This window comes from Tursiops truncatus, chromosome 16 (assembly GCF_011762595.2).
Source record: "Tursiops truncatus isolate mTurTru1 chromosome 16, mTurTru1.mat.Y, whole genome shotgun sequence".
NCBI classification, from domain to species: domain Eukaryota; kingdom Metazoa; phylum Chordata; class Mammalia; order Artiodactyla; family Delphinidae; genus Tursiops; species Tursiops truncatus.
In genome coordinates, this window is record NC_047049.1 from 58,301,207 (window position 1) to 58,324,306 (window position 23,100).

At 37.9% G+C, this 23,100-nt stretch overlaps 1 protein-coding gene across 2 annotated transcripts in view; it reads right to left on the bottom strand.

Annotated features, from left to right (window-relative positions):
- Positions 1–23,100, bottom strand: part of VCL (vinculin) — a 101,824-nt gene that overhangs the window by 60,253 nt on the left and 18,471 nt on the right. For both annotated transcript variants that reach the window (XM_019936005.3, XM_019936003.3), the window contains exon 2: positions 7,810–7,880. In XM_019936005.3, the coding sequence (XP_019791564.1) occupies positions 7,810–7,880 (71 nt within the window). The remainder of the gene's footprint in view (positions 1–7,809; positions 7,881–23,100) is intronic.

Genomic DNA, 23,100 nt, shown 5'->3' on the forward strand with positions numbered 1-23,100 from the left:
AAACTTAAATCACTTTTGCTTGAGAAAGTCTGTGAAAAATAGTAGTACTCAACTATGTTTAATGTGGCAAGTTCAAAGGTGAACTATTTAAAGTTTGAGTGCTTGCTCTAGGTCAAAAATGCAACAAGTCAGCTGACAGATGTGAATGATTATCTCATAGTTACTTGGTCATCTATGTTAAGTAACAAAAATCTTCTCTTAAAGTAGCAATGGAAGGATCACTAAAAACTCAAAGTTTAAAAAACAAAAATTAGGGCTTCCCTGGTGGCGCAGTGGTTGAGAGTCCACCTGCCGATGCAGGGGACACGGGTTCGTGCCCTGGTCCGGGAAGATCCCACATGCCGCAGAGCAGCTGGGCCCGTGAGCGATGGCCGCTGAGCCTACGCGTCCGGAGCCTGTGCTCCGCAACGGGAGAAGCCACAACAGTGAGAGGCCCGTGTACCGCAAAAATAAATAAATAAATAAATAAAAATAAAAAACTAAAAAACAAAAATTAGAATCACACATTAGCCCCAGAGAAGCACAGTGCATTGAGTGGTATGCTCAAAGAATTAATATTTTATTTATTTATTTATTTATTTTTGGCTGTGCTGGGTCTTCGTTTCTGTGCGAGGGCTTTCTCTAGTTGTGGCAAGCGGGGGCCACTCTTCATCGTGGTGCGCGGGCCTCTCACTATCGCGGCCTCTCTTGTTGCGGAGCACAGGCTCCAGACACGCAGGCTCAGTAGTTGTGGCTCATGGGTCTAGTTGCTCCGCGGCATGTGGGATCTTCCCAGACCAGGGCTCGAACCCATGTTCCCTGCATTAGCAGGCAGATTCTCAACCACTGCGCCACCAGGGAAGCCCAAAAATTAATACTTTAAAAAGATATTCTGGGCCTTCCCTGGTGGCGTAGTGGTTGAGAGTCCGCCTGCCGATGCAGGGGACACAGGTTCGTGCCCCGGTCTGGGAAGAGTCCACATGCCGCGGAGCGGCTGGGCCCGTGAGCCATGGCCGCTGAGCCTGCGCGTCCGGAGCCTGTGCTCCGCAACGGGAGAGGGCACAACAGTGAAAGACCTGTGTACCGCAAAAAAAAAAAAAAAAAAAAAAAGATATTCTGGCCACTTTCACCAAAAAGAGTGTTTGAAAATTCAAATTTCCTCACAAATTATTCTGATTGTTCAAGATCAAAAGCAAAGAAAAAAGCTAAATATGAGGGCTTATGATCTAAAAACATGACACTACTACTTTAAGTCAAAAGAAATCTAAATTAAGTGTAAGCATGTTTAAATCCTTTTCAAATTTCTTCTTTGTACATGACTATCAGTCAAGGTAAAATTGTACAAATACAGACCATAATTGTGCTTAACTAATAAAGTTTAAGGGTTAAAACATGGCAATTTCCTAGGAAATATGATTAATGGCAATTATGTAGATTGCCACTACATACACCCTTTCACAAAGTATTTTAGGAACATTCTTTTATTTGATAGGCTTAGACATTACAATATGTTTCAAAAATAGTCCAAACTGGTGAATCAATCCAAGTTTTGATGATTTCAAGCAGACTGTTCAGAGCAGCGCTGAGACAGAGTGGCGACACTTCACAGTTCTAAAATGAAACTATTTGCCTGCCAACAGACAAAGCGCTTTATGCCCTTTTTAAGGAGTTCATACCACGGAGACCACCTCACAAGTGACACCTTTTGATATATTCAGATACTAAACACCCCTGGATACGGGCCAAGCACTGCCTTCCTTATCCATTTCTGCTCCATTGCAGAAATAAGAATGAAATTCCACCGTATACTGCAACAGCAGTTTTTCCGAGGCTAAGAAAATAGTTTGCCACAAACATTTTTTACCTATTAAGAAATCAGCTTGAAGCAAATCCCTGCTGACAGGAAATGAATCTGGTCAGTTTGACACACAGCTTACTCTCCTTCACTAGCACCTATTATTCATCCTGTATTGGCTATGACTCTTCCTGAAAAACCACCTTCATCTTGTCATTTGAGTTACTGCTCAAGAAGCGCAAAGCTTCCCTACCACCCAATTCCAAATTCCTCTGCCTGGCTTTCAAGGGCTTCATCATCTGACCCAACTACCTAAGCTTATTTCCTACCACCCCCACCATGACTGTTTCTCTCCTCAAAGCCCCCATGACTGACTCATGCTGCTCATTCCACCTGGAGTATTTTCCTTTCTTCCCACACCTGCCCCCACTTCCAGTACTTTCCTTTTTCCCTACATCTGTCCTCCCAAGTCCAACTTCCTAAATGAGCCTCTTTCTACTATTCCTACCTACAATGGTAGCACTCCTTCTCTCCTATTATAAAGTCAGTCTGTTTTACAGCTCTTCAATTTGAAATTTCTTAAAGCACTTTCTTAAAAATCTCTCTGTAGCAGCAGTTCACCTTAGTGCCTCCATGATACACAGAAGAATAAAACTCTCAATATATGACCTATCCCTTTGGGTGTACCTGCAATTATGCACAATTTCCAGCCGCAACAGCGATATTTCCACTAATTTCTCCTGCACTAAAGAAAGCATAATAAAAAGCCAGTGAATATATTATATTTCAATAAAAGTTAAAAGGAAAAAAACAAAACCTAGTGAGTGGGAATGAGAGGAATGTTATTATATATGTGATCTTGAATATGCTCAATTTACTTTTTTTAAATAAAGCATTTGCAAACTTTGGCACTTTATTACTATTAATAAATAACTTGTAATACATCTTACAAGTGATCATTCATAATAAGGACAATTAAAAACTGCTATTCTATGTAGCACTTAGCATGCTAGACACATAGAAAGCAATCAATAAATATTCTATTAACCAATTAGTGTGTCTAGCCCATTAATAAATCGCACATAACTATTACAGCTGCTGCAGCTGCCTGATGATAATGATTGATGACAATGATGCAAAGTACAAACACAAAGAACAGTAGCTGAATCTCCTGCTGACAGTCTCTAAAGGACCAAATGACTTCTTATAGGGTGAGTCTAACCACTATTTTAACAGTACAGCATGACCGTGGCACTCCTGAAGTCTACAAAGATCACAGCAGTTTCTGTGGCAATCATCACGCAACCCTACACCTCTTGTGCAACACTGTGGCTATTAATGCAATCTGGTAAAATTAGTAAATTGTAAACTCTATTTGCCAGTAAAGTCAGGGATCAGATAACTTTTGCTCCACCCAAGAGAAAGCCTTCCTGTGACAATGCAAATCTTGTTCTATATTAAAATGGCCCTCACTTTTACAGTAAGGAATTGCCCAAGCATTGGAGTCCCTCATCAACAGTTACAACCCAAATGTATGATCTTTAACTGATATTAAACCATTCTCCAACATTCCAACATGCCCTTAATTGCCAGTCACACAAATAGACTATGATTTGATTTTGAGAGCCCCCCCAAATCCTGAAAATGTCAAAAATTCTGAAAATGACATAGCCTTCCCTGAAAAATCTCTAAATCTACATCAGATTGCTTATGTATAAATCCATCTAGAGATCAACAGTCTTCTGTTTTCTCTAGCCCTGACATTCTAACATTCTAGGAGTAGAGATTGATCCAAGAATAAATTTTTAAACTTATTTTTTAGCGTTGTCAAAGCAGACACTATTTAGAAGTCCTTGTCAAAGTAGAGACAGCAGAAGCATCAGTCTGTCATGCCCTGGAAACTTCCAAACATCAACCAAACAGCCCAAAAGAATGTACTACTCAACAGTTCCAAGGATGTCATTAATTGCTTCCATCTGTTTCCCTCTCTGTCCCTTCCCCAACCTAGTAAAGTTATTTTTTGCTTCATTTTGCATTCTAAAGAAAAGCATAAAGAGCCCTCATGTTTTAAACTGCGGAATACTTATTCGTCCCCCAAATTTGTTTGATAATAACAGCCATATTGTTTTTGTACTCCAGGCTATTTTCAGGTAACATTTCAGAGTGTGGCATATTAAGTCGTGTACTTTTTAAACACTGCTCAGTAAGTATTTCAGTTGGTCATAACACAATGTTTTTCCCTGACTCCTCAAGGCGACCAGGGTTCTCCCTGAATGGCATGATAAAGGTTAAAACCTCTGAATGGTTTCATATCCATTAATGATCCTTACCTAAATCAGTGGTTTCATTAAACATTGCATAATCATGACTTTCTAATTCTGTCATTTATTCCACTTTTATTGGTTAGAATTTCCCCCATCAACTAGAGCTATTAGGTTACTGTGAAATAAAGTATGCCCAAGAGAGAAAGGATAGTTACAATTTTTTTTTTCTTATGATGAGAACTTTTAAGATCTACTCTCAGCAGGGCTTCCCTGGTGGCACAGTGGTTGAGAGTCCGCCTGCCGATGCAGGGGACGCAGCTTCGTGCCCCGGTCCGGGAAGATCCCACATGCCTCGGAGCGGCTAGGCCTGTGAGCCATGGCCACTGACCCTGCGCGTCTGGAGCCTGTGCTCCGCAACGGGAGAGGCCACAGCAGTGAGAGGCCCGCGTACTGCAAAAAAGATCTACTCTCAGCAACTTTCAAATATATAATACAGTATTATTAACTATATTCACCATGCTGTACATTATATCTTCATGACTTACTTATAACTGCAAATTTATACTTTTTGACTCCCTTCCCCATCTTGCACACCCCCCCACCTCCCCACCTCTGGCAACCACCCACCTGTTCTCTGTACTTATGAATTCATTTTTTTAAATATTCTACATATAAATCATATAGTATTTGTCTTTCTCTGACTTATTTCACTTAGCATAATGCCCTCAGGGTCCATCCATGTTGTTACAAACAGCAGGATTTCCTTCTTTTCTATGGCTGAATAATATATTATATATATATCACACCTTTATCAATTCACCCATTGATGGACACTTAGGTTGTTTCCATATCTTGACTATTGTAAATAATGCTGCAATCAACATGGGGTGCAGATATTTTTTTCAAGATAAGTGATTTTATTTCCTTAAGATAAATACCCAGGGATTTCCCTCACGGTGCAGTGGTTAAGAATCCACCTGCCAATGCAGGGGACACAGGTTTCAGCCCTGGTTCAGGAGGATCCCACACGCCACAGAGCAACTAAGCCTGTGCACCACAACCACTGAGCCTGCACTCTAGAGCCCGCAAGCCACAACTATGGAGCCCAAGGGCCACAAATACTGAAGCCCCCGCACCTAGAGCCCATGCTCCGCAACAAGAGAAGCCACTGCAATAAGCCCACGCACCGCAACAAAGAGTAGCCCCCGCTTGCTGCACCTAGAGAAAACCCACGCACAGCAACAAAGACCCAACACAGCCAAAAATAAAAATAAATAAATAAAATTTAAAAATTAAAATAAATAAATACCCAGAAGTGGAATTGCTGGATCATGTGATATATCTATTTTTAATTTTTTGAGGAACCTCTGGAAAGATAGGACAAATGCCTCTTTTCTTTAAATTTCCCATTACCAGAGTAAGGGGCTGGTGTCCTAGTTACCACCAAGGGTGATCAATGAGGTTTTGTTTTGTTTTAAAGTTACCCACTTTTCTGAAAATATCATCACAACTAGGGTACTCCTTAATTTTTCTAAGTCCCCAAGGAAGCCTGTGAGAGAGCATATAGCATATTTCAAAGGTATATTTCTGGGAATAAGCAGAAATGAGTTTCCTGAAGAAATTCATTTACCAGTCAAATGATATTCATAGGCTTGAATGTGAAGGGTTAAAAGGAACTTTTTATAGGGTCATCAAGTCCAACTTCCCCGATATTTTTTTTTTAACATCTTTATTGGAGTATAATTGCTTTACAATGGTGTGTTAGTTTCTGCTTTATACCAAAGTGAATCAGCTATACATATACATACTTCCCTGATATTGAATCTCCCTATACACTATCTCCCCATGCTCTGTACCTTCCAGGGGGTGAGGGGCAAATGGGTACAAGCTAGAGCTGTGTTTTTAATGTACAGTAAATGCAAGTTTAATTACACTATGTTTACCTGACAGCATAGGACTCTTAATATTACCATGCTGATGAAATGGCATATAAATAAAGTAGGCTCATACTGGTTAGAGCTGGAAGAAACCCAGGATGCCACCAAGTCCAAAGAGGGCAAGTTTAAAAAGAGACTCCCACAAAACAGACTCTGCAAAAAACAGATGCTTCTGGTACCTTACTTCCTGACACATGAACATTTTGCAGAATTAACAGAAACAGTTCTGTAGAAGCACCCACTAAAGTAAGTTAGAAATAAGAAGATACCAATATGGGTGAAATTCTCATCTGTTCAATGAAAATAATAGACCATAAGGAGGATAAAAATAAAGGAACACTTTTTGCTTTATTTTAAATTGTGATATATAACATACATACAGAAAATTGCACAAAACATATATATAATATAATGAGTGATTATAAAACAACCACTCATGTAACTGAACAGTTAAATCAAGAAATAGAACATTATTACCACTTTAGAAGCCCCTGCATGCCTCTCCCTGAGTAGAGCCCTCTTCCTTCCTCCCGGAGTACCACTATGCAGACTTCTGTGTTCATTATTTCCTTATTCATCTTTATCTTTTTACCTTATAAATAGGCATCCCTAAACAACAGTTCATTTGTTTTTGAACTTTAAATAAATGGAACCTACCTACATATCTATATCTCTATCATTCACTTCCCTTAATTATTTTTCAGATTCATTCATTCTTTTTTAATTCATAAAATTAACCATTTTAAAATGAAATATTCTCATTCCTTTTTATTACTGATTAATATTCCAATTGATGACTATACCATGATCATTTTTATCCATTCTACTGTAGATAGACCAGTGGTATCATCATGAACAATGTTGATATCAGTATTTTTGTATATGGATCCTAGTGTACATGGGCATAAGTTTCTTTAGGGAACATACCAGGAGGCAGAGAAATTGCCTATTTTCCACTTTACTAATGCCCAACTCTTTCCCAACGTGGCTGCACCAATTTACATTCCCAGCAGCAGTGTCCCAATTGCTCCACATCCACACCAACAACTGATATTATCAGACTTCTTAATTTAGGAGCTTATAATAGAACAATTTGCAGTTCTCTGATGACTACTGAGATAGAGCACCTTCTCACAGGTTTGCTGGCCATTTGGATTTCCTTTTTTGAAGTGCCTATTCAAATTCTTTGCCCTTGTTTTTTAAAACTGAATAGACTTATCTCTTTCTTATTGATTTGTAGAGGTTCTACTTTTTTTTTTTTGTCTTATGCATCAGGCTTTACTTTTACTTAGGACGTGACTGCCATAAAAAACAAAGTCATTAATCAAAGACAACATAATCAAGAACCTGAGAAGCTTTAACTAATCAAAAGTTAGTATCTCTGCTTACTTTACATAGGATAGGCCAAAATGTCCAGCAATTATTTGTAGGAGTATTAAGTGATATGTAAATATAACTTAAATTTAAAACGCTACTGAAATATGTGACAAAACACTTTTTTTTTTTAAATTTGTATCCACTGTTATCTCCAAGCAAAGGTATTTAGTACACAATCCAGACTCATGCATGCTAAGGTCAGAATGTTTCTGAATCCTTTCCATTCTGAAAAACAAAATTCAGAAGTCACAGTTTGATTAAAAATTATGTCAAAAATGCCTAACACCAATGAATAAAATCAACAGTAGGAAATTTGACTGCTGAAAAATGAAAAATTAAAATTTCAACTGTAAACAGAGCTTTATATTTAAAAAAAAAAATTGCTCCTACAGTATTTTTCCTTTCCTAACAAGAGGATTATTCTGCTTAGCAATAGAAGAATGTTTTAATTACTTACTTAATAAATGCTGGTGGCATATCTCTCTTCAAAATCTGATCCTCAGTGGTTTGAACAGTCTCTTTTCCAACCTACAGGGAAAAACGATTCACAATTCAAATTTAAATTCTCAGACTTTTAAAACTATTATTTAAACATATTTGAAACACATACATTACACATTATCATTGAAAATGATAGACTTGAAGAAAATTTCTGGATTTTTTGAAATTATCAAGATTGCTCCCACATATGTTTCCATAATACACTTGGATAACAATATAGAGTGCAAACATAATGTATTAACCCTGTTCCAGAGTAATTAATTTGAAGGCATCATTGAGCACAGTGAGAAAAAAAAAATTCATCATTGAGAATATATATGTTTGTGTGTATTTATGTTTAATGACAAACTGCTACATCTCTGAAAGAGTACATGGAGTACATTAAGTACATGAATCCAGTTAGGTAAGCTAAAAATGTCTATTCAGAAAAAAACTAACATTACTGGAACTGGAAAAATATGTGAAACAATAACTCTGAAACTAGAAACCAAACATATGAAAGTACACAACTTAACTAGTAATCAACATGATGTTTTCCCTAATCATAGAGCATCTTAAAAAGAAATAATATATAATGCTAAATGTTGCAATGGAATAGTTTTACACCCTGCTGGTAGCAATGTAAACTGGTATATTCTCTTTGGAAAATCATTTGCTAGTATGTGTTAACAGACAAAAACGTCCTATCTAGGAATTCCACTTATGAGAATACACCCTATAAGCAATAATACCAAGTGTGGTAATCACAATATTTACAAAAATATTCACTATCATGTTAGTTAAAAAAGCAAAAACATTTTCAAAATAACTTACCAACAATGAGGAACAGTTAAGTAAATTAAGATATATCTTTAGACTTAGTACTACCATTAAAGGGCCATTAAAACAATGGTTATAAAGACTCAGCACTATGGGAAAATGTTTATGACATTATACTTCGTTTAAAAGGAGAAATAAAAAATAATAAATACACTATGATTACAACAAACCCAAAACTCATTATGTACAAGGCAAAATACTGAAAGAATATAAAACAAAATGTGTTTATTAATGCTTGCAAAATTTTGAGTGAATTTGTATCTGTATTTCCTGTTTTCTAATTTTCTGAAATGTGTATATATAATTTTTGTAATTTAAAATGTAACATTAAAATGTTACTCTTGGGGGCTTCCCTGGTGGCGCAGTGGTTGAGAATCTGCCTGCTAATGCAGGGGACACGGGTTCGATCCCTGGTCTGGGAAGATCCCACATGCTGCGGAGCAACTGGGCCCGTGAGCCACAACTACTGAGCCTGCGCGTCTGGAGCCTGTGCTCCACAACAAGAGAGGCCATGACAGTGAGAGGCCTGCGCACCGCGATGAAGAGTGGCCCCCGCTTGCCACAACTAGAGAAAGCCCTCGCACAGAAACGAAGACCCAACACAGCCAAAAATAAATAAATAAATTAAAGTATCCTTAATTAAAAAAAAAAAAAAAATTAAAAAAAAAAAAAGTTACTCTTGGTTACTTAAGTGTAATTATTTCCTACCTAAAAATTTTATTAATTATCTATCATTTTACATAAATCTTCCCCAAAAGTAATGGCAAAAAATTTTAAAAACATATCAAAATACTGCCACACTAACCGGATTGTGTGCATGTGCACATGTATTTATTATACCACAAATGGTATACATACTCACTTTCTTTAAAATCATTCCTATGTAGGGCTTGGATGTCAATTTTTCTTTAACTATATCATATATTACAAAGCACTCTAAAAGAAGCAAACCTTAATATAAGGAATAGTGAAATTTACCCTTTTATCAATATAAAGCTATTTAGGAATATTAAATCATAAATATAAACCACATTTTAATGCAGAAATCTGTGAAATTTTTAAAACCCAGAATGGAAAGTATCGCAATCCTATTATTTAACCGTTTAACTTTTATTGAGTTTAAAGAAGAAAAACGAGTTTAAAAAATTCCTAAATGCACAGTAAAGCAGCTTAAGCAAATAACACAATAAACTATTCTCAGGGAATACCAGTCAGGCATGAGTTAATAAATACAAGTTTTTTCTCTCAAGTTAATAGCTCAGAAAAAAGCAAGACACATATACCACTGTGTAATAGCCAGTGCTTTTGTAGACAATGGACTGTCTGTATCATAATAAAACCCTTTCAAATCAGCAGCTGGTTCTCTAGAGTTTCTCAGATCAAAACATGACAGAATATTTCCAGATGTATTGTTCACCATAGTTTCTAACAAAAATCAGCCATTCAAAAAGCTGTGGGCCATGACTTCATGAAGGAAAAGATGAAGTGTAGCAACAGTCACTCGTTCATACTAAGCATAAAGGGTCTACAAGGATATTCACACTTAGAGCAACGGCAATTCCTTTTATTTTACACACCACGTGTACATATATAGAGAGAGCCAAAGAGAGACAGGGGTAGAGAGAAAGAGAGAGAGAGTGTGCAAGCCAGGCGAGTGGGGAAGAGTTCCCCTTATATCTCCTTTAGAAAGTATTCAGTTATTCAGTGTTATTAAACATTTATTGAATGCAACTACATGTGCCAGTCACTGTTCCAGGTACTTTAGACAGAACGGGAGAAAAATAAGTTTCCTTCCCTCATGGAAGTTATATTCCAGTGGGAGTAGACAGAGAGAGAGCACACAAGTAAATAAATAAATAAATAAACAAAATCATTCCAGGTAATAGTATAGATGATGCTATAAAGAGTATGGGGTAGGAGTAGAGGGGGCCTACTTTAAAAAGTGTGGACAGGGCTTCTTCCCTGGTGGCGCAATGGTTAAGAATCCACTTGTCAGTGCAGGGGACACGGGTTTCAGCCCTGGTCCGGGAAGATCCCACATGCCGTGGAGCAACTAAGCCCGTGCGCCACAACTACTGAGCCTGCGCTCTAGAGCCCATGAGCCACAACTACTGAGCCCATGTGCCACAACTACTGAAGCCCGTACGCCTAGAGCCCATGCTCCGCAACAAGAGAAGCCACCACAATGAGAAGCCCACCCACTGCAACAAAGAGTAGCCCCCGCTCGCCACAACTAGAAAAAGCCTGTTGCACAGCAACGAAGACGCAATGTAGCCAAAGATAAAAATAAATTAAATAATTTTTTAAAAAACTCAATAGTGATAAAACAAACAATCCAATTAAAAAAAAAAAAAAACAGTGGACAAAGAAGTAACATTGGAGCTGAGATTCTGAAGCTGAAAAGGAACTACTCATGCAAGAGCTGAGAAAGAACAATCAAGAGGGAGAAGCAAGAAAAAGGCCCAAAGGCAGGAAAGTTTGGGTGTACTAAAAGAGCCTTAAGGAGGCCAGAGTGGCTGAAGCTCAGTGAGGGGGGTAGGTGTGGTGATGAGGTTGGGTAAGAAGGCAATGGTCATATCACAAAAGAGCCTTTTAGGCCAAGTTAAGGTGTTTGGAATCTTTCCTAAGTACAACAGGAAGCAGGAGTGCTAAACAAGAGACTGACATGATGTTTTTTTTTTTAAAGGACATTTTGCCTGTTAAAAGGAGAAGTGATCTTAGCAAGCAAGGAGAAGCAGAGTGACCAGTTAGGAAGCTACTGTAGTTGTCCAGGGCAATGATGGTAGTGACTTAAAATAAGACACAAAAGTGGACATGGAGAATTAGTTCTTTTGGAGGAAGAGCTAATGGGACTTGCTCTTGAAATGGGTGAAGTAGGGGTTGGGGAGTGGACTGACAGAAAGAAAAATTTAAAATAACACGTAGGTCAATTAAGTAAAATGTCTTCAAAAGCAGCAATGCTAAAAGGCTGATGTATAGCAAAGATTTAACATGAAAGGATAAAACAATCATGAGTAAACCAGGCAAAACCACTGAAACAGTTTTTCAATAGCAACTATTCTGACCCCAGTAGAGGTAATTACTAAAGAATGAATTCTATTTAACTATTTTAGGTCTCTTTGGTAAAGGTAGGGGGTTGGTGAGGAAACAGAAATAGACAATAAAAACATACTCAAGGGCTACTTTTTTTTTTTTTTTTTTTCGGTATGCGGGCCTCTCACTGTTGTGGCCTCTCCCGTTGCAGAGCACAGCCTCCAGATGCGCAGGCTCAGCGGCCATGGCTCATGGGCCCAGCTGCTCCGCGGCATGTGGGATCTTCCCGGACCGGGGCACGAACCCGTGTCCCCTGCATCGGCAGGCGGACTCTCAACCACTGCGCCACCAGGGAAGCCCAAGGGCTACTTATTTTAAAACTATTTTTAAGTATTTAAGTGATGTGAACTAAATCTGATTTATTATTCTAAGCTGCATTCATAACTGCAGTGATAGTATCCACAGTCACTTTGATCTTCAATACACTCAGCCTATAATTAGGTTACACACAATGAATGGTCCTGTTTTTAAGGCATAACACATAAAACGTGACTATGTAGAATGAATGCCATTTTTACTCGGAGAATTGATTTTGGGCAATGCTGTCCAACAGAACTTTCTGTTATGATGGAAATGTTCTATTTAATTTGTGCTATCCAGTGCAGTAGCCATTAGCCAGTTGTGGCTACTAAGCACTTGAAATATGGCTAGTGCAACTGAAGAACTGAATTATTACTTTTATTTAATTTTAATCTTTTTTATTAACACTATTTTTTAAACAGCCATTTTAGGTTTACAGCAAAATTGAGAAGATACAGAGATTTCCCCATATACTCCCTGCCCCCATACCAATAGCCTCCCCCATTATCAATGCCCCCCACCAGAGTGGTACATTTGTTACAACTGATGAACCTACCATTGACACATCATAATCACCCCCAAATTCATAGTTTACATTACATTCCACTCTTGGTGTTGCACATTCTATGGGTTTGGACACATGTATGACAGGTATCCATGATCATGGTATGACACAGGGTTTTGCCCTAAAAATCCTGTGCTGTGCCTATTCATCCCTCCATCCCAAACCTCTGAAAACCACTGATCTTTTTACTGTCTCCATAGTTTTGCCTTTTCCTGAACGTCATATAGTTAGAATCATACAGTATATAGCCTTTTCAGGTTGTCTTCTTTCATTTAATTTGAATTTAAATTCCACACGTGCTACAATACTGGACAGCTGAGGTCTATGGGACTTGCACTGTCTCCTAAAACTGGTCTTCCTGCCTCCAAACTCCTTCTTCTAATTCACTCTTCACATGGCTGCTAGATTAACCTTGATTTTTACCTTTGCTACGTGGTGTCTTCAGAGAAGAAGGGAGCTGGGCCTAGAGAGACAGCAGTTGCCACATGGAGGAGAGAGGGATCAGACAGCCCAAGCACAAAGAAGAGCACAGACCAAGCCTCAAATGTGTTTGAGCAGACGGTTGACTAGACAAAAAAAACAGGCTGGTGTGCCTTCAGCAAAGGAAATGAGGCTAGAAAGGAAAGCTGGAGTCAGCCTGGGAAGGGCTTTGTGTGCCAAGGGAAGGCAGAGAGGATTATGTAACTTAACCTGCCCATTTATTCAAAGGCTGTCATCCTTTGTTCTAGATCTAGATCTTTTCAATTCAGTTCTATCGTTGTATCAAGTATCAAGTCAAGAACTTCCAAAGAAGCCAGTTTCTAAGGATATGCAGGACCAGAAAGGCATCTTCTATGTGTAAACAGCTGGCAAAACCTATTGAGGAGAGCTGGACCAGGAGATGACAGGAAATGCGCTTTCCTTTGCTCTCCCCACACTATCAAAACAAAAAGTTTCTACAGCAGCCATCTTTTCCAAATAAAAAGAGTAGAGCAATTCAGAAAGGGATTCACAAAATGCTCTTTGTTAACTAGCAGGAATCTTCACGGCTTGTGGAAAAACATTATTCCTGGAGGTCAACCTTAGTATGGGGAAGCATATGATTTCCTAGTACAGGCCACAACTTTGCAAACAAGTGGGAAGTGATCAACTTGACAAATGCTTCTCGAACCTGTGCATCACCAGGTCATCAAAATTCCTGGCTAGTTAAGCCAAATGTTTTTGCTACATACATGTTAAGAGCACATGTATGGGAATTTGGTGACTTGATTTCTAGTTCCAGCTTAGCTAATAAACGGCTATGTAACCTCAAATAAATCATTTGATTACTCAATTATTTCTTCTATACTACATGATCTCATTGGGGGTCTTCTTACTCATCTACTGTGTGTTGGCCAAACTCCCTTTTAGCTCTCTGATGAAGAAAACTTACTTTTAAATTTATATTTTCTACCTTAAGTCCTCATTTTCTACCTCAAATTCTTTTGCAGAACAAGGTATAAAATGATTAATAAATACAAAATTTAAAAGCTCTCACTTCCTACACATTTTATCTGTATGTTTTATGAGTATGAGATTAAACTAAAGTTGATGCCTGATTTTTTTAACCTTAAAATAAGTCTTATTCCCTCTGGAAAAAAAGACCTATATGTTAAAGGGCTTAAAAAAAAAAAAAACACAGAGAAAAGAGTGACAAATAGGTCTTAGTTATAGTCTTAAGTTCTCAGCAGCTTTTCCAGGTCAGCATTTAACAACAACCCTTTCAAAGTAATCTAACTTTACAGTAAATACATTTTATTGCTTCCAAACTTTATTCCATTGCTGAAACTCAGATTTGTTGGTTCTATTCACTGCTAAAATTATATCTTTTATTTTCTTCTTCAGAGAATTGCTTCTAACTCCTGAGGCCCAATTCCATTCAATTCAATAAACAGGCAGTAAGTGCCAACTATGTGTCCGCTAGGTGGTGGGAAGAGAATGAGAGAAGAAATAAAGCATCCTTAGACATACAACTGAAATAATGGTAGTGAATGAGTAAAAGGCCTGGGGGCATTTTTAGGGGGCTTTGCAGGAAGATGTTTCTTTTGAAGAGCTCTTACTTTGTTCCGTAGTTAATTTAAGTATCTTTTGTTCACTACATGACTTTAGTTCAAAATTCTATGTGAGAGGCCTTTTGTCTTCTGCTGTTGTTATTACTCCTTTTATCACAATCTACTCGATTTGGTTCAGTAATTCAGTAGAGAGACTTGGTTTCTTTCCAGCAAAAAAAAAAAAGCTTGGGTGGTTCAAGTCACTACCCAGACTAAAAAATATGTTAATGTAGGTGTCTCCCTTAGCTAGACTAGGTATAAGAAAACAAGAAGACAAAACACAGTAGGGAGGACTTGTGTTAGCGATTTGTACAGTATAAGTGGTAACTATAGAGCATTATGTTAAAAAGGTGGCAGGGAGATGGTAATCAACAGAAGTTGCTAATGTATTTAGACAAGAAGATACAAATGATGAAAATGTAAGCCTAACTTAAAATTACAGTAGGCCAAGCCAAGCTATGAGATCAACTGACTGACCAACTGATTATGACCAGACAAGGGAGTGTGCATCCATCTGTCTATTAGTTTGGCTCAAATCAGTGTTTCTTACGGCATAAGTATCAATCTATTATACTGAACAGCCATTCTGATAGGCAGCTGTGTCCAGTACCACATGTGGGTCATACAAGGAAAATAATAATGTATGTGACCCAACATCAGCAACACTTTTGGTTGTTTTCCTGCAGTGCTTGGTGATGGACTTGTGATCTATCCACCCCCTCACTGGTACCTTTTGTATCATTCACAGAGGGCACACCAGAGCCAAGTGTTTAAAAAAGCCATATATACCAGAAAAACCAGGACTCTCTAAGCTACTCTGATTTCCAACTCACTCATTCATTTAATCAAGCACTTATTGAGAACTTCCCATGTGGTAGGCACTATGTACAACACTGTGTGTGATGGGAATACAAAAAATAAGTGAGACTCAGGCCTCGCCCTTCACAGACAGGACAAATGCTTAAACAAATCATTGTAACACAGGGTAATGCTCTAACAAGAGTTATATCCAAGTTTCACAGAGGAAAAGAAACTCTAGGAAGGCTGATAAGAGTTCTCCAGGAATAATGGGACTTGGGGAAAAAACGAGAGGTTTCCAATAGTGGAGAAGCATATGTGAAAGTATGGCCAGTTCAGGGAACACAGACCCACCTGGCTGGAACACAGGGTATTGGGTGGAGAAGAGGTATAGAGAATAGGAAGTTGAAGAAGCAGAAAGATGCCACATCAGGGAGGGCCCTGTGTGCAGCGTGCTTAGACTTTACTCTCTAAGCAGTGGGAAATTATTTCATGGTTCTAAGCAAAAGACATTCTTAGGTTTACATTTCAACAAGATAAACTCAGCAGCAAGAATGGAACAGAGGGAAGAAAACTAGGAATACAAGTTCACTTGTTAGTTCATTTATTCAATCAAATATTTATATAACACACCAGTGCTAAGTATTAAGACAGTGATGAAAAAAATACACATGGCCCCTGACTTCGTGGAGCTTAGAGTCTTAGTGAAAGATGAACTAAAGCAGCAGCAGTATGGATGGATATGAGGGTAGATGTAAGAAATCCATCTACATGACACTCAGTCCACATAGAGGGTAATGGAGACACCCAGACTCCTGATGCAAGTGACTTGGTAATACATGCAATGGAGAAAGAAAGCCAGCTCTGAGAAAGAAACTAATCAGAAGGTATGGGATGTTCAGATGGAGATAAGGAAATGTTAGAGGAGGAATCATAGAGACGGTTCCTCCGTTTACTTGCCTGGGCTGAAGAATAGATTGCGGCTGGTGGAAGAACCAGCGGATGAAAAGAGCCGAGAAGGGAATGTCTGAGAGCGGGGTAGGGGGAATGGTAGAACTGTGTGTCATGAAAGCCAAAGGAATACAGTTTCAAGAAAGTGAAAAACAGTGTCAACTGCTAGAGAGAGGTTAATGGTTTCTAGTATATTCACAGAGTTATACAACCATCACCACAATCAATTTTTGAACTCTTTCATCACCCCAAAAAGAAACTCATTAGCAGCCACCCCCTTCATTTATCCCCAGCCTTTCCCCACCTCCATCCAGCCTTATGCAACCACTAATCTACTTTGTCTCTATAGATTTGTCTATTCTAGATATTTGATGTAAATGAAATCATACAATATGTGGTCTTTAATGAATGGTTTCTTTCATGTTGTAGCATGCATCAGTACTTCATTGCCTTTTATTGCCAAATAATATGCCATTGTATGGTTATGCCACATTTTGTTTATCATTCATCAGCTGATGGACATCTGGATTATTTCCACTTTTTAGCTATTTTGAATAATGCTACTATGAACATTAGTGTAAATGTTGTTGTGTAGACATATGTTTTCATTTCTCTTGAGCATATACCTAGATGTAGAATTGCTAGATCATATGGTAACTCTATGTTTAACCACTTGACAAATAGCTACACTGTTTTCCAAAGAGGCTGTACCATTTAACATTCCCACAGGCAATGTACGAGGGTTCAAATTTCTCCACATCCTTGGCAATACTTGTTTTTATCTGCCTTTCTTATTACTATAACGATTCTAGTGCAGTGGTGTCTCACTGTGGTTTTGATTTGCATGTTCCTAATGGCTAATCATGTTGAATATCTTTATATGCGCTTATTGACTATATGTATATCTTCTTTGGAAAAATGTCTATTTAAACTCTTAACTCAGGGGAATTCCCTGGCGGTCCAGTGGTTAGGACTCTGCGCTTTCACTGCCAAGGGAGGGGAACTAAGATCCCACAAGCCAAGCGGTGCAGCCAATAAATAAATAAACCATTTACTCATATTTTAATTAAGTGATGTGTCTTTTGCAAATACTTTCTCCAAGTCTGTGAGTTGTCTTTTTGTTTTCTTGATAGTGCCTTTTGCAACACAAAAGTTTTTAATTTTGATGAAGTTCAATTTATCTATTTTTTTCTTTTGTTGCTTGTGCTTTTGATACAGTATCTTAGGTTTTGCCTAACCAAGGTCACGAAGATTTATTCCTTTGTTTTTTAAAAATTCTATAATTTTAGCTCTTACATTTAGGTCCATGATCTATTTGGTGTTAATTTTTGTGTATGGTGTAAGGAAAGGGCTATTATTTTGTTTAAATAGGAGAAAATTAAGCATGTTGATAGGGTGAAAGAAGAGAGGCAGGAAACAAGACCCTGATTATGAAGCAAGGTCTCTGAAGAGGCAGGGGTAGAATGTGAAGAGTAGGTAGAGATCAGTCTTTACCAGAAAGAAAGCCACCTCTTCCTCAAGAGACAAAGGGGGTAGTGGGAGAAATAAGTGGAGATACGGAGATAACTGTAACTGTAGAGTCTATGGGCTATATGCTCTTCTTAGGAATTTACAAGGCATATTAGTATATTTAAGGATCTAAGATAACCTTCAGACAAGAAATCAGTTTAATTTTGTTTAATCCATTATTTTCCAAATTCATTTGACCAAGAATTGTTTCTTTTCTAACACCTACTAACCTATGGCGGAATTAGAATTTGTAGGATATACTTAGGGAAATGGTGATCTAGGCCAGGAAAGCCACTCTTAGAAAATCCTTATCCAGCTCCTCTCTAAATATTTTCTAAAAGTACTCCTCTTGTGAGAACTATGAGAAAGACTGAGAAGTATTTATGTCAGGAATGACAAAATGGGAGTGTATGGGTCAAGTGCAACCCACAGACCTATTTTGTTTGACCTGCTCAGTGTTCTTTTTAAATGGGAAATTTCACATTGAAAGAAATAGAGATTTCCAGATTTTATTGACTATCAGGAAGATCTGGTAACACTAGGCCCTGTTTCCATTTGGCAACAATAAGATGAAGATAGCAGTTTTCTTCAATCAGGGCCTGCATTTTTCAATTTACCACAGTCCCTACCACTCCCTGGTGCCCTATAACCCACCTGATTCACTCATTACCTATTTGACCCTGCAGGTATTTGAGTTTGTGCCACCTGATTTAGCAAAAAGATTCCGTTCTTAATTAGCACAGTACAGGAGGCAAGCTCTGCAATATCATGAGTGTCATGTAAAATTTTACTTATGCCTCAGCTATTTCACTAATAATGAAACATCCCACTCTCTCCCCAATATATAGCCACATCAAAAAAAAAAAAGACTGGAAGGAATTACAACATGGAGACTAGACCTTCAGATGATTTTTATTTTCTTCTTAATCCTTCTCCAACTTTCCAGATTTTTTAAAAACTGAGTATGCAATGCCTTCATAATCAGAAAAATATGTGCCAGATTTCTAAAATGTACTAACAACATTCTTGGTACACAACAATCTATAAAGTGAGACACCACCAGTGCCTAAAAGCTTCAAATTTTGACCAACTGCCAAAAACTTAAATGTGCATCAATAAGAACACAATCAAATGGGTTAAAGAGCAGGTGAACTACATGGTTGGCAAGTTCTAATGTCAAGCAAGCTCATTTGATGCAACATACTTTCCTTACAACTAGTGTTAAGCTGCCTTGGCAGCAGCTGCTTATTCTAACACAACAGGAGATTGAGTGTATCAATGAAGGCTAGATTAATGTTAGCAGAGAAGCCCTGCTCACCAGATCCCTATTTATGAAGATACTGTGGGCAGGCTTCCAATTTGCAAATACTTTATTCTCTCTCTCAACTCAGGATTCTTCTGTAGACACAACCACAAACACTTGTGCTAGGGTGGCCACCAATTTAACAAGCAAGCAAATCATCAGCACAGGAAACTTCTCCCCATCACCCACTTTCTCCCACAATCAACTCAGAAAGATCTTCCATTCTTATTTTCATTATTTCTTCAACATACCTATAAACTAATCCTCTATGGCTCTATTAAGGTGACTAGCTGGGCTCCCAAAGGCCATTAAACAAAAATCATGGATTAAAAACTTAAAAAAAGAAAGCTAAATATTGCTAAGAGAAATTAGGTCAACTCTACCATCTGTCCTGTCTCATACATGATTATAAGGAAACAATGCATATGAATGTGTTTGTACACTATTAAGGTGTTATCAAATGCAGGATGTCTCTGTGCTATATAAATGTTTAGTCCCTTAAGTATCCCAGAGGCCCCATCAGCATCAAGAGTCTGTTATCTTCCTCACTGCCCTCTAACCAAATCTGCTTTTCTCAAACATTCCACAGAACTTAAAATACACTCTTATTTTTCTTGTTTTTCTACTTTAATGGCTAGACGCACTTTCTTTTAGCAAATGCATTTTTTTCTTAACAGATTTAGTTCACAAATGTGAAGGATTTCTATTACATTGCAGCTTTTGCAGATAAGCCTGGGTATATAACATATCGTTTGTTATACACACTGTCCCTATGGAAAAATAACTCCAAACTAATTTGTCAATGAATTTTGAAACATCACCCATTTTTATGTTTGGAAAACTGAGACGGAGGGCCCATCCTGGAAGGTAACATAGAGTGGTGGGAAAAGAACTGGGGCTTTGGAATGAATCTTACCTTGCTCTGTTATTACTAGTTCTGTGTCCTGGGGCAAGCAACAATCTCTTTAAGCCTCAGTCTCCTTATCAGTAAAATGGAAAAAGTAAAATGTCTCTCATGGCTAAGGGATATAGTAATACACATGTAAATCACCTAATACATACGCATCTTCCACGGCCTGAAAGATAACAGTGCTAAATAAACATTAGTCGTGTTTTCTTTCCCTCTGCCATTGCGGTACTCATTTGTGACTTCCATTTTATCCTTTAAAAGAAAAAAAAAATTTTTTTAATTGGGCACATGCTATAAGTCAGGAGCCCCCTTATTACCTCATTAAATCCTTTTAACAACTCTATGAGGGAGGTACCACTACTATCTCATTTTACAGATGAAGAACAGAGGCACAGAGAGGTTAATTGATTTGCCTAAAATCACTCAGATAGTGGTGTTGACTTCAGCATATCCATGCTCTAATCCTAAGCCATTATACTGTTTTTCAAAAACGAGGAAAACAAATTTAATGATGGCTAAAGTTTTCTGCTGTAATACTGCATGATTTTACAATTCTTTGGAACTTTCAGATGGCAAGAAGGATAAGAAAACTTCAAGCTCACAACCAGGCAAATATAAAAACTTCAAGCTCACAATGGGCAAATATAAACCATCAAGATGCAGTTTAAACTACTGATGTCCAATTGTTTGATTTTCCTTCCCAGAAGCTGGAAGGTTTCCACAACAACATGGGTCAGGCTCACTAGGGGTTCAGCTGCTTAAGCTCCTTAACTGTTATTTGCTTAGAGATGATCAACTGAGTCAACCTGGCTGCAGTTAGCTTTCAAAATTGAACCAGGACTAACAATGCAACCTTTTTTTTTTTAATAGGTGTGGTCAAAACTTGAAATAGTAACCCAATGGCAAAAGTAAGTATTGTTACTACTGTTGGGAACCATCCTGCTTGTTAATTGGAGATTATTCAGAGTCACTTTTGCAGTATAGTAATTGAATTTGGCTCTAGGCTATAATAGACACTCTGACCCATTAAATTAGGGTCATAAGTAAAATTACTCCATTTCTTAGCCCAAGCTACAAACACACTTCTTACAAGCAGCCAGAACTGGAAATTCAATATTTTGTAATATCAATGTGTCAAATGGTTAAGGCTGCCAATTATAATGCTCATAGGAAAAACTCCTGTTTTACGGTACCTAGAAAATCCCCAAAGTTTTACCTTTAGGCTTTTCTTCTTAATGTTTTTACTTTTTCTTCTCAACAACTACAAATATAATTTAGTGTGACTACATATGCGCTGAACACAGACTTAATTCTAAACATGCTGAAAAGTGAAATAAGAGAACAGCTACAGCACATCCAGACCAAACTGGCTAAGATGTACAGACAGAAAAAAGCTATCAACCATCCCCAGCAATACTAGTCATGTTTGTGCCTTTTGCAGATTGCATTTCATCACCATTCTTCTATAACATTAACAAATTAGACATACCCTCTGTCTAACCAACAGAAAGACTTTTACAGGAATATTAAAGTTGATTTCCTTTTGTTTCACTTGCTTCCTAATACAAACTATCAATGATGCAGCCTAGATGTTCAACAGTTGCCACAGACAACTAAACCTTTAGTAAGTTCTGGCTCTACCATCTTAGATAACTTATTCCCAGTTGGGCAAAAGGAAGAAATAGAATTAGAACTGAGAGAATTACAGCATAATAAGAGTCCATCATCATTTTTTTAATTTGGGGGGGTGGCTTTGTTTTGTTGTTGTTATTGTTTTAAGGAAAGTAAAGACAATGGTGGCAATGCACCTAAACACTAAATTACATTCCTTTTATCTTCAGTTCTTACTAAATATCAAGTTCACTCCTAATGGTTCATCACAGAACAATACAAGTCTATATTTAGTTCATAGATGGAAACCATCCCAAACTGAGAGTTTATATGGAAGTTATAACAGCAGAGAATCCCTGGAGATTGACAGAGAATGTGGAAGGATTTCATTGTTGAATTTGTGTGAATTCCTACCTTAGCAGGTAGTTTCTATAAGCCTAGCAATCAACAAATATACTAAAGGCTTAAATAATCATCACAAAATTAGGTAATCCTCCTTAGGACAAATCCAAGTTCTCTCTCCAGGGTGTATATACTTCATCAATTGCTAGGTGGACATGGTGTAAGTAAACTCCCTACGAATTCTTCTATATAGCTGATCCCATCAAAAAATATTACTCAGTGGTGTTATAGTCTTTCTCTTTCTTTTTTAATAGAAGAGAAGTAAACCAGAGATCTTGAAGGTGTCTCTGGTATCCTTACATTTTTAGATTGGTTCATTCTTTAAATTATGTCCTAAGAATTCTGTGTGTAAGGCAATGTGCAGGTGATACTTCCTCAGGTGACATAAAGATGCACAGTTGGGAAGTTTATGGCCTGGAATAGCATCAGAACTACATAAATGACTCTGGTGAGTGCTAATGGGGAGATAGAACTTAGCACTACGGGGGGCATGTGGACAGAGAGCTCAAACAGTTGCTGAGATAAGGGCAGTTTTCAGTATTTGAGCTGAGCCTTAAGGCATAGATAAAATTTCTGGAGGGAAGAAGGCATCTTAGATGGAAGGAAATGCAGCATGTACATAGAGGCAGAGATGAGACAACCTGGAGTTTGTTCGTGAAAGAGCCAGCAGTCCTACTGGGCTAGTACAGGCTTCATGGGAAGGGCAATATGGTGGAGTAGGACCAGCAATGAATTCTGATTTTGGCTTTTCCACTGCCGAAGGTACCTGCCTTAGACATACTGTTGATTACATCTGAGAATACATTTTCTCATTTTTAAAACGAGAGAGTTGGATCAGAAGATCTCTGAGATCTTATTTCCAACTTTATAACTCTATGACTCTAGGTTGAGGGTTGGCAATTTTTTCCATAAAGGGC